Source organism: Platalea leucorodia (genome assembly GCF_965183815.1).
Source record: "Platalea leucorodia genome assembly, chromosome: 6".
NCBI classification, from domain to species: Eukaryota; Metazoa; Chordata; class Aves; order Pelecaniformes; family Threskiornithidae; genus Platalea; species Platalea leucorodia.
In genome coordinates, this window is record NC_138828.1 from 16352805 (window position 1) to 16364900 (window position 12096).

Here is a 12096-nt window from a genome sequence, read left to right on the forward strand (position 1 = left end):
TAAAGTTCTACCACCTCTTTTGAGAAGTAACAGTGAAAACTGCAATTTATGGGGCAGGGTATCTTGTTATCTGTCCATAAAGTCACCAAAGGAAAGATCTTTATCTTGCTTGAAAAGGTATGCAGATCATTCCTTAGCATTTCAATTTCTACAGAAAATAGCCCTTTTGGCTGTGCAGAGCACCAAAACTCAGTAAGGTATAGCAGGGTGAAAGTTGCCAGTGAGCAGAAGTAAAAAGAGATGAAGCTTCAGTCACTTAGTAACAAAGGTAAAGGTCTCTGGATGAATGCCTGTGGAAGAAACACATTCCATACAAGAGGGAGGACGACAGGAAAACAGTGAGGCAGACCATCTAGAATCAATGTACTCAGTGCAAGAATAACAAAACACCCATTTTTTCTTAGAACAGTTATCTTTTTCAACCTACAGTAAGTCTATGGTCCCAGGTATATCAAGAAAGCTTTGCTGGTGTGTATTGATACATATGATATGGTCAAAGCAGTTCTTGTGTAAACATAGCTACATCAGATGAATTACTGTTTGTTATATTGAAATAAAAATCCTGTAAAATAAAAATATTCCCACTCAGCTTTACTGAAGCAGTAGCTGATAAAGTTACAGTTACTGTGCAGTACTATTTATCCTAGTTTAGTATACACTGCTATATTTGTATACAGTACATATGCTGCTTAAGCATCCCTACTATAAACAGTGTGCCACTTGCATGCCACTTACAAATTGTTTCAGACTAACTTCATGCTTACCCCCCTTTCAAGGGTGCTGGCTTACAAACAATGCAATTAGTAAGATAAACATAAAAGACAATGTATACCTCTCTTGAAATCCTTGAAGTGTTTCAGCCTATTTCCCTGGTCTTCACAAAGCCACAGTCCTCAGTAACTTGCACTATACCATACCATTTCTGCCAGCAAATCCTCCACAAGCGTAAAGACTTCCTAACCGACAAGGGATTTATTAAAGCCCCATTACCCATCTGTTAAAGCATCTTCATTATATGCTGACTAATACCCATACCTCTATAAAACATGAAGCTAAAACTTGGTCTTCTCCCTTTTCTTCTACCATGAACTGTAAGGAACCAAGGCCCTGACTGAAGACTAATGATCGAAAATGAAATCTTGAACTAACAGGAATGAAGCAGCATCACATTTAGCGGTACACAGGGGCTCCAGTAATCTGTCTTGCTGCTGCTAACTCACTAACCTCTACCACAAAAATACCCATGGGCTTAGTTGTCCAAGAGTGAGGCTCTGTTTATCTGAACAATGCTTTCCCAATTGGCCTGTCACCCATTTTGGATCATTACAATCCTGTCCAGCTCCAGTATGTGAAAGCTCTCCAAGAGATCTCCTGGGTGATCATCTTACTTGGCAAGTGTTTGTATTTTACCCAGCCTGACTAATAGCATATGGTTTTGTGATTCTGCAAGGACAACGGGTTTTGGTCGTCCCGGAATGAAGTGCAGGTAGTGTTTGCATTCATTGCGACACAGTTTGAAATAAGTTGCCTCCCAGAAAGGCCATCAAATACTGACCAGAAAGATCTTCCTTGTTATTTAAGTGTTGTTAAATCACCCAAATTTACATCTTAAATATACTGTCTAATAGGTGCAAGATCACCCAGTAAAAAGACAACTTAAGATCAAGATACTTACGAAAAGCAGAAGCAGAAGTGGAGTTATAACAATGCCCTGGAAGAAATAAAAAAAAGATGTCTGTTAGTCAGGGAAGCAGAATACTCCTTACTCCCACGTACCTTAGTGCATGGAAATACACAAACATCATTCAACATCACAGAAATTAACTGACAAGAACTTCAACTTTGCTCTTCACTGTGTATGTTCTTTAACATCTGTATGTTGATCATTTTATAAACTATACTCAGTACAAAGTATCTTTTTTTACCTCTAGTTTTCCCCATTTTGCACCTAAGCCCCTCTGTTTTAACAGATCTGATATACAGAATAGATCAATTATTTTAAAACACATATGAAAGCTCTCCCCTCACTATGCTGTATCTTAACTCCACTAAGCTGCTCCTCCTTAGGGGGGAGACTTGTGATCAAGTCCCATGCTACCCAGTCCCAGGTCCTCTTCTGAGCAAAAGCCACATCAACCGTGATGAATTAGGTGTCGTGACTGTATAATGTAAACTGATATTCCCCAAGGAAATGAGCTGAGATCTCAAAACTCATTTCACTTGATTAGACGTCACATCTCACTGGTAGAAGGCAAGTCTTTCATCTAATTTAATCACACAGGACCACCTCAGCTTTCCACGTCCCCCAGGCAGACACAAGCAAAAAGATTTGTTGTCTTCACTGACAAGGAACAGGTTTAAAGCTGATGATTGGACAAAATAAAGGACTTCCATGAGACCAAATCTTAAAATGAGTTGTTTGGGTTGGGAGTTAACATGACACGCATCAGTTTCATAGCTGCAAATAGCAATTCCCCATCATCTTTCCATCCGACTTCAATATTTTATTATTGCTCAATAAAATGATTCTATCATTTAATGCATGCTAATTCACAAAGCTTGTTTAGAACTTCTCTAAGCCAAGACTATTCTTCATCCAGATATGTCTCAAGAATAACTAGTCTTTCAGCTATTCACAAACTTTATTGTTTAAAGTCCAAAACTTGTTCACATCCATCTAAAAGGATGCTTATTTTCTGTTTTGTTTTTAGCTCCAAGTGAAAAACAATTGAACAAAAAAGCAGTTGTCCCCTGCTTTTCATTTAACCTTGAGTAACACTGCTTTACTTCAGTCTTTTGGAAGCTAATATAAAGAAAAACCTTATATGACTAGTTTTGTATTTGCTTTCCGGGTCCACAAAAAGTCTCGGATCCAGACAGCCCATTCGGCAGAGTTCCTTTTGTGCTCTTAAAACAAAATGCAACAAGTAAATGCCACAAATGATAGCAGACAAGAAGGATTAAGGAGGCAACAGTTAAGCTGTGCAACCTGAAGGCTCTGCAGAATTTAAAAACATATTTTGAAATAAATAATATATGCCATATCTGACTGCCCCACAGCCTAGCTATCCATAATCATTTATCTTTTCGCAAATGTCACAGCTGAGATAGATCATAAAAGACTAGAAAGAGAAGAAGTAGAAGCAATAAGAATTGCTTCAGGGAGTCACTGACTGTTTACAGGGAGGCCTAGATGAAAATGCAGATAACAGTTATGAAGAAATATAGGTGTCCAAGTGTATCAGCCATAGAGGAAGAACCCAAAGTTGAGGAAGGGAGGAGGCACTAAGAGCTGAACTGACACTTGTGTACAGTAGCATCTACGATGCTTAGAGCGGAGAACTGACAGTAAGATCTGTATAATGCAGATGCAACACAGTCATTTCATCAGAATGACCAAACTCCAGCTTTTATGAACTACTACTAAGAATACGTGAGCCAGACTTTCTCCTTCTTCCCCTTTCCCCAATGGCAACTACACTGCACAGCTCAAATATTACCAAGTGCCTGAGTACTCCCTAAGCATCCTGTAATTTTGGGAAGGCAGAACACCACTGCAGCAGGGTTCCACCCTCAGACCTTCGCATGAGCGAAGAGGAGCATGGATGGAGCAGGAGGTGATATGCCAAAAGCATCCTGTACTCCAAATGGGCACTGAGTGTAGGGAGAAGAGAGCAGCACACTGCCAGCTGGTGAGTACAGCCAGCTCTCCTCTAAATCCGAAGGAACTCATTGATTCAGCACCATTAGTCATTTCTTACGCGCTTCATGCCTCGGTACATTTCATAGCGCTTTTATATGTCACAAGAAAAAATGCAAAGGTAAAAAAACCAAACCAAAACAACCTTCCCCTTTATCTTGTTGATAAAGAAAGACGGTGTCCTTCCTCTTTAGGATGGGACCTGTGACTTGGTATATATTTGCTTTAGAAGTTTGGTGATATTAACACAATGGGCAACAGCCACTGCTGATTCAAAGCATATAATGTCACAAAAGGAAAGGTTACCTCTGTGACAGTAACACTTCTTCATAATTCTGTAAGCAGAGAGAAAGAGAATCCTGGTATACATCATAAATAGATTCCTGACTGAGCTTGTTGAAAATCTAGCATTCAAAAGGTCAATTCTAGCTATTCTTTACAAAATTTTGCTATTAAACCTGGTGATCTTAATAATCAGAAGCAAGCTTCCTGTTGCCTCTCCACAGAATGGATTTACAAGGTTGAATTTTCCCATTTGCAACACATATGCAATTCCCTGGGAAGCTAAACAATTACCTGACAGAAAAGACAAGTTCATATTAAAAAATAGATGCTGTTGCTGAATCAGAGTAATTTGATTTTAATGTTTTATTTTGATAAGGAGCACCGGTTTGAAAAACCACAGGGATTACATTAAAACCAAGGGGTTTTTTTTCAGTTAGTAGTGCTGTGGTGCCTGTGATGGTTTATGGGTGCAAGCAAGGCACGATTTGTTAGGGGAGGGAACCTCTGTTACCAGACTGACTGATGGAGTTGGTAAGGAACAAACTTTGGGCACGTAAAGCCCATTTATATGTTACCTGAAAACACTGACATGCTTTTATGTGCAAAAGCCCTTCTCTTCAGGTTTCCATTCCAGATTTGAAGAAGGGTTTACATGACTAAAGTATATGTGTCTAACAAAAGGTATTACCTTTCCCTGCACACATTGCCTTGCTTCAACACATTACCTCTTCGTTAGAAACATGCTCCTCAATATGCTCATAAGCATTTTGTGATGCATCTCAATTCATACCCACTAAAGAATAATGTATAGAGCACACCGAGTCTAAAGCCTACTGATAGAAAATACAGATGACAATTTAGGTTTTGAAGGTAAAACCAAAATCTGATTCACTCAGAATAAAGAAAAGGTGGAAGAAAACAGTTAATCTACACGGTCCAGCCCATGCGCTAGCAGAGGCTTCACAAAGATGAGCATGCTCTGACACTGGCAGTGTGGCTGCTTTCTAAGACTACGACAGGCTGAAAAGCACAAAGGAAGCTAAAAATTAAAATAAAGGCTATCGTTTCTAAGTCCATTGGACACTAACAGCATCAGAGAGGAAAAAATAACTAGATTTGACTATGCTTTTCCCTGCCTTGCTTTCCAGGCAAGTGCTGTCAAATATATAGTGTATGGAGATAAACAGATTGTAGATTAGCACTTCCAGCAGAAGCTGAGCATCTGCCCTTGAGAATGCAAGGTCATTACACAGTTTTAGCATCTTCAAAGTTCGGGTGGAGTGTCAAGCTTTCCGACTGCTGCCCACAATGGAGTCAAAGTTGTAAAGTGACTGCCGTTTGCTATCAGCAGAAAAACTTTCAAGAAATCCATTTACACCTCTGATGTGAAAGACTGACTGAATATATTTCAATTATTTTAGTGGAAAGGGAAGAAAAAAAATCTCAGCCTGACCCGAGACACTGATACAACACAGGAGTCTGGATAGTCAGATACCTGAAAACTCATTTCTTTTTACAGTAAAGATCATGAAACATGTGTTAATTAAGAGAGTTTAAATACAGGTTTGTGTGTGCAAGCATGTGCATAAACATATATTTTAACAGCAAGGATGTACTTGGAGACCCATTTAATTGTTTTTTGCCCTGTACAGATAAAGAGGTTTTCTATAGGTTTCATCCAGTACAGCATTGCCGTAGAGCAGATATTAAAAGGTGTTTATTCTCCAAAAGAATATGTAGAATCAATACACGTAACTGGTTGCCAAATCAGACAGCAAAAGGAAGTAACATAATGGATTTGAAACTATGATGGCAGATCATTAAGAAAGAAATTATGCAAATAGTAAGAGGAAGGTGGGCACAGATCCAGAGGGACACATGGTAGAAGACGAGTAAGGATTATTGTAATGAGGCATGAAATACATGTGAACTTTCCTTCGTTTCCTTTACCCACAAATTTCCCATGCAATTTTTCTTCATTCTTACAGGTCATCAGTATGACATGCATGTGGCAATTACTAGTGAAAAAAACCTTAACCAAAGTTGTGTCTGATTTGTCTTAAGAAGTAGGGCTAGAATAAAAAAAAGGGTTTTGTAGTCGAAGTTCTGAACAAATTTGTATTTTCTGAAATCAATTACCTATTCCTGCTTAAAGCTACAGCTGTTCTCGAATGTTTCATCAGAGCAGGATGCAAAAGGAGCAAAAGCGTAAGCAGCGTTATGTTATAAACCAAATAAAGTTTAGTAAAAAGTTAACTGGGCAGCTACTGATCTGGTAAGGTACGAGAAAAATGGCTATGAATGCTGGATAATTTCATCAGAAGACAAGCATGAATGAGAATTGAAACTGAATTTTCATCTGTGTACCGAAGTATTTCTCACATGGTTTTATTTCAAGAGTCACTGGAACTTTTTGGAAAAGAAAAAGCAACCAAAAAAACTCAGCCTGCCCCTCTGCCCGCACACACCCCCCCCCCCCCCCCGCCCCAAATCTGTGCAGTTTTTCTGATTACAACACAGGAGAGAGAATTTACCTTGAAACATTTGTTATTTATATTTCTTCTTATGTCTTTTGTTTCCTTGCTTTTGTGCTTGGAAGTGTGTTTTTAAAATATTTTTTTCTTTATTTTGTTTTTGATAAATTTGCAGACAACTTTATAATGTCTTCCATTTCAAAAAAGAGAACCCTGCCTCTAGAAAAGTACTTCTAGGCCTGAATTAGGTACGTTTGTGAGCAACAGACAGCAAGTACCAAAGTTCTGACAGATTACAGATAAACAGATGTTCTCAAAAAATCTGCTACCATCACAAAGGAAAAAAAAAGTGGGCTCTCCTAAAGGTCAAAAAGCTTATTGTTCAGTGTTTTCAAGAACATAATAGAGATTGTAAAGACCATGACAGCACTCAAAGCCAACTCTCAGTCTATTCAAATGAAGGAGTACAAGACTTCCCCCTACCCTCACTCCTCAGACTGGTCACAGCTCCACTATTCCACATCACAACATGACATGTGTGTAAAACGTTGCTTATTAGCTGCAATACCACATTATGCATCCTCTTGAATAAACTGATTTAAAGTATAGTCCCATGCCCAACTGATTTGCAGTAATCTTAATTTAAGACACCATATAAAGAATGACTCCTGCTGCCGAAACAGAGCTTTCACATACCTGGGTAACCAGCCAAAATCCTCAGAAATGAGTTGCCTTCTCCCTTCTTCCACCTGTCCCCACTGACCTTGTTTGGAACTATGCAGAACCTCTTGACAGACACCACAGAACAAGATAAAAACCCCTACGCTAAATATACGTACTTGGTTCCAAACCAGAAGAGCAAAAAACACTACAAGTCAGGTTGGGACTAGGCAAGTTCTTGTGAAACTATCAGTCCGCGCTGAATGAAGAGGGGCGATAACAGAAAAGGGCCTGATAACAGGGTTGCATAGGCAACTGTGAATTTTGCATATCTCAGTTTTTGAGTACTAAACCATTTTAACATGATGATTTCAAGTCTGTAACTGAAATTCTTTGGAAAACATTTCAGTGCATTAGTATTTGGATCAACGGGCTGCAGGAGCCTATTTGAGACAACCTTTTTCTGCGTTCTTTAGACAGTTTTTATTATTTGTGTAAGCATGGCTATACAAACTATGCTGTTCATTTGTTCTTATTTAAAGACGACGCTGGAGACGACAAGTTTTTGTTGAATGAAATGTTGAACTAGATTTCCACAATAAAACATAAGTTTTCCCCGCTTTCAATCTTCATGTGCATGTAAAGGACATAAATGTTTGGGTGCATCTCTTGCAATCTCAGAGATTAAGCTAGAATTCCACTTTCTGGTGTGCTTATAATTTCAGTCATTGCCCCGTGATGCAACTTCAATGTCCCTGTGCTGTTCCCCCATGGACATCACAGCAGCTCCTGAAGCCAAATTATCATTTGCCTTTTGCTTTCCAATTTAATTATTTTCAAAATCCTTTCAGGTACAAAACACGAGCCTTTAAAAGTCTCCTACCATACATCCCTTTTCTGTCAGCTACGCCAATGACATTGCTAGTTCTGAGAAGGCTTATACAACTGTAGGACTGCAAAAAATATGTAATTTAGCTCTTTGTTGTCCTGTTTCATATCAAATGACTGCTCTGAATGCTGGGAAGAACAAAGGTTTATGAATTGATGCTTTTTAGGATGCTAAATACACCCATCCTCCCCATAATAAATAATACAAAAATCTGAAAAATTGAAAAGAGCATGAAGTTAAATTCACACATTTTTGTTAAATTCATAAACGCTGTACAACATCAAGGCACTGAACTACAATACAAAATTGAAAATACAATTCTACATAACCCTAATTCAATTATAATTATAAATAAGTACCACAACAATAGCTGCACCTCATCCAATTAGGCCAATATTGGATTTTAATAACAAAACTGTAAAACTAGAAGCACGATGTCAAAACGGCTTTTGCTTTATCAGAGGGGACAAAATAAACTAGATTTCATATCAACTATGAGATTATGCATAGTACTTTGTGAATTGTTTCAGACATTGTACCACCTTTGTTCTGTTGTGTCAGCCTAGTGGCCTCTACTATGGGAAGGGAAACTTAAAGAAAAAAAAAAGAAAAGAAAAAAAAGAAGAAAAGAAAAAGTTAGTATTAAAAAGCATAGTAGCATCAGATAACAGTAGAAATCAAAAGCATTTACATTATTTATTAGTAATTACTAATTGCAGATGTTCCCCTCACACACATTTTATGCAAGTATGGAATCGAAATGGAATCAGAAGGAATGCAAGCAACCGGAATTCAGTTCTTCCAACACAACAGAACCTAGAAACTAAGAAATAAAGTGATCTGAACTACTGGCAGTAACGCTACTACACTTGTCACAGATTGAGTGTAAAGAATAAAACCAAAAGGAGAAAGCATTTTTTTCAGTAAGGTTGAGGGGTGAGGCTCCAGTATCGGATTGAGAGTTAAGCCAAGAGTATGAAAAGATTATTTCAGAAAGGTAAAACTCCATATAAGCCTAGTTAGCCTGGCTTCCCAGCAGAGGGCATCTTCAACACATCAGAAATTTTCATCTTACACAGCAACAGAATAGTTCAGAACACAATAGTAATGACCCTGAAGTTTTAAAACAACTATAAAAACTTCTCGGGGCTTCGCGGGTGATACTGGAATAGCATCTGGAATGATGCACAAAATATAACAAAAGTCTGAATCAGAGTTGGAAATGAGTGCTTCCATCAAACATTCTGAAACCTCATAACCTATATTAGCAATATTTTAAGAATAACTAAATGAAATTTAGTTAGATGGGGGCTGTCTGGCAGAGTGTGGAATAGCTCCTACAACAGGCGGGGGGGTGCTGCTGGGGAAACTGCTTCTGGCCATACTTCCCAAGTGCTGCAACCTCCCACTACTGCAGCAGCTCCACAGCGCTCTGCGTGACCGAAGGAGATTTTGGTGGGCCTTTGCTCACATACCTTGAATGGATCAAGCCATATTCCCCACTCAAACTCGTAACACCTTCCTGCAGCTTTTTGTTGTCTCTCTCTTGTGCTACACGTTCAAGTCAGCTGTCTTGTTAACATCTTCAGTGCATTCAGTGATACTGCCAAGCCCGTAGCTCCAACTGTTTCCCATTTCCTCTTCAGCTGCTTTTGCTGACGGTCATTCCTGGCTTCAAGTCTTTCTTCCTCTCCTTTACCTCCCACCTCAATAAGAATCTTTTAAAACTTCCTCATACGCACAATACTTTTCCTAATTCCAGCTCGTTAATCCATTGTCTGTTCCTGGTCAAATTTATTTCTCATGCGGTGTCAGCAGAGAACAAGATCACTGTAATTCTGTATGTCAGCATAGGAGCTGAATTTACACACTGCCATTAGGCGGGCCTTCCCTAGCGGAGGCATAAAAGGGAGAAAGGAACTTCTCAATTAGCTACACCCATGCATTTTTCAAAGTGATCCCCTTGTCTTTGCAAAAATCACTTTGACACAATCCCGTAATTTCAACAACGCAGGCAGGTTCCCACACCATACAGCATGACCTCAGTGGGACTGAGAAGGAAAGATGTACAGCTTGTAGGATTAGGGTGTCTGTAGGTGTAAGCACGGCCCTTTCTCGATAACAAGCTTAATGTATAATAAGGATATAATAAACTTACAGTTACACGCTTTGGGGTGTAAAGTGCAAGATATGTTAATACAGTGTTAAGGATGCACCACAATTTCTCCTTTGTTTTTTATGTAGAAAAGAGAAATGCAGTAACATAGACATTTTAGAAAAGTCATTTTTCCACCTAATTTTAAGTCTCTTTTCTTGCAGAAGAAAGTTACAAAAGATCTAAACTTCTCCTGTAGTTGGATCTATGTCGAGTAAACAGCAAATCCTAATTTTAGTTACTAAGAAGACATTCCTAGCAAAGCGTGCCAGCCTCGGCACCTCCGCTATCACAAACCCATTTGGCAATCTGAAAGGATGGCACACTAGATGGTGCTGTGGGACCTTCCAGGGAAAAGAACCTCCTAAACCAGAAGTTGTTGTACTGTTAAATTAGCCATATAGTTGATTCCGTATTTTGAAACACATTAAAGAGTACTGAGTCACAACAAGAGCAACCAGAGCCACAGAAATGGAAGGAATACACTAAGCAAACATTCTGCTTTGACTGACACTGCTTTTTGGAATAGCTATGCGTCCCTCTTCCGCTGCCATGGCTCCTCACCTCTCCTTCACAAAACAAGAGAAAGCAGTTTTTATGCTCTACACCACCTTACTTTAAAGGGTTCTACCTGTAAAACAGAATTGAAACAGTGATGACCGAAGTCAGAGATCTGACAGAGCAAGGTCCCTACGAGCCTTTTCTGTCCTTCCTTGTGAGCTGGACCTAAGCACTCTCTAGCACTCAGTATTTTATTCCGTTAAATGTTTAAAAAATATTTTAACACAATAAGCTTTGAATTAACTAAACTGTGAATTAACTTTTCCTGCCCTGATAACCAGTTGCGTGAAAGAAAACAGAAGCGTAAGGGAAAAATTACAGAAACCTGAGAAAAAAAGCTATGAGAAATACTACAGAAATGAGCAGTTTTAAGCAGTTATCGAAATCGACTCTACTTATTTTTCTATAGCTTTCCTTGTAACTGAAAACTATTTAAGTAGAACAGTTTCTGTATAAATGCACCATCAATATATGAACCAAAGCACATTTGGTTTTGTTAACATAAACATTATGTTTAAATAAACTTCTATCATCTCCCTCATTTTTCTTCAAGCCAAGAACCTCAAACAGTGCAAGTACAGAACACCGTAAAACCCCTCTTTCACATATGGAAGAAAATAAAAACTTTATATGATGGGCAGGAGTGTTGTGCCAATAAAAACCTATAAGGATATGAATCAGTACTAGTAGAACACTTTCTTAGCATTGCAAAGGTCTCTTGGTGACCTACTATTCAGAAACACCACTCAAAACATATCACTGAAGTGCTGGCATAATTCTCACACTCACCCAAACTGTGGGTTTGGTCTGTGGTATCCATGAAATGAGATACCACCCTCCCCCCCCCAATCAAACCAACAGCATAGTTCATCTATAATTATTTTTATAGATAAATTAGACAGCTTACATGGGTTTTGTCAGGAAAATGTCTCATCAGCCAAGACGCTAGCTACACTCTGTAAGGTGAGAAATGCCCTCCAAATCCCCCAGGGGTAAATGATGCTCAGGACCCTTCAGGATCATTTCCAAGTCTCCTGGCAAGTTAAGCTATTAATAATTAGTTTGAGCTCACTCATACATTCTTTTTTTCCTTTAGTCTAAGTGCCCTGAATTGTTTCACTAAAATGTATCACAAAGCTCATTCAATCTGTTTCCACTATTATTCCCAGATATGATTTCCTCTCAGAATTGAGTATTTCAAAGGCCAAACCCAACCAAAACGCGCACACGCATGTGTGTGTGCGCACACGTATACACAAACCCCCCAAAACCCAGCCCCCAATATGGTAATCTATATTGCTTGTGTTCTGCGCTGCCTGCCTGGCCCCAAGTCATCAATAATGAATAGAAATGTACAGCTACAGCAGTAGCC

General features: G+C 38.9%; 1 protein-coding gene across 1 annotated transcript in view; it reads right to left on the minus strand.

Moving 5' to 3' along the window:
- SLC10A7 (solute carrier family 10 member 7) overlaps positions 1 to 12096 on the minus strand; it is a gene marked incomplete at its 5' end in the record, with an annotated part of 148586 nt that overhangs the window by 46707 nt on the left and 89783 nt on the right. Inside the window, one exon of the mRNA XM_082315770.1 lies at positions 1676 to 1711. Within this exon, the coding sequence (XP_082171896.1) occupies positions 1676 to 1711 (36 nt within the window). The remainder of the gene's footprint in view (positions 1 to 1675; positions 1712 to 12096) is intronic.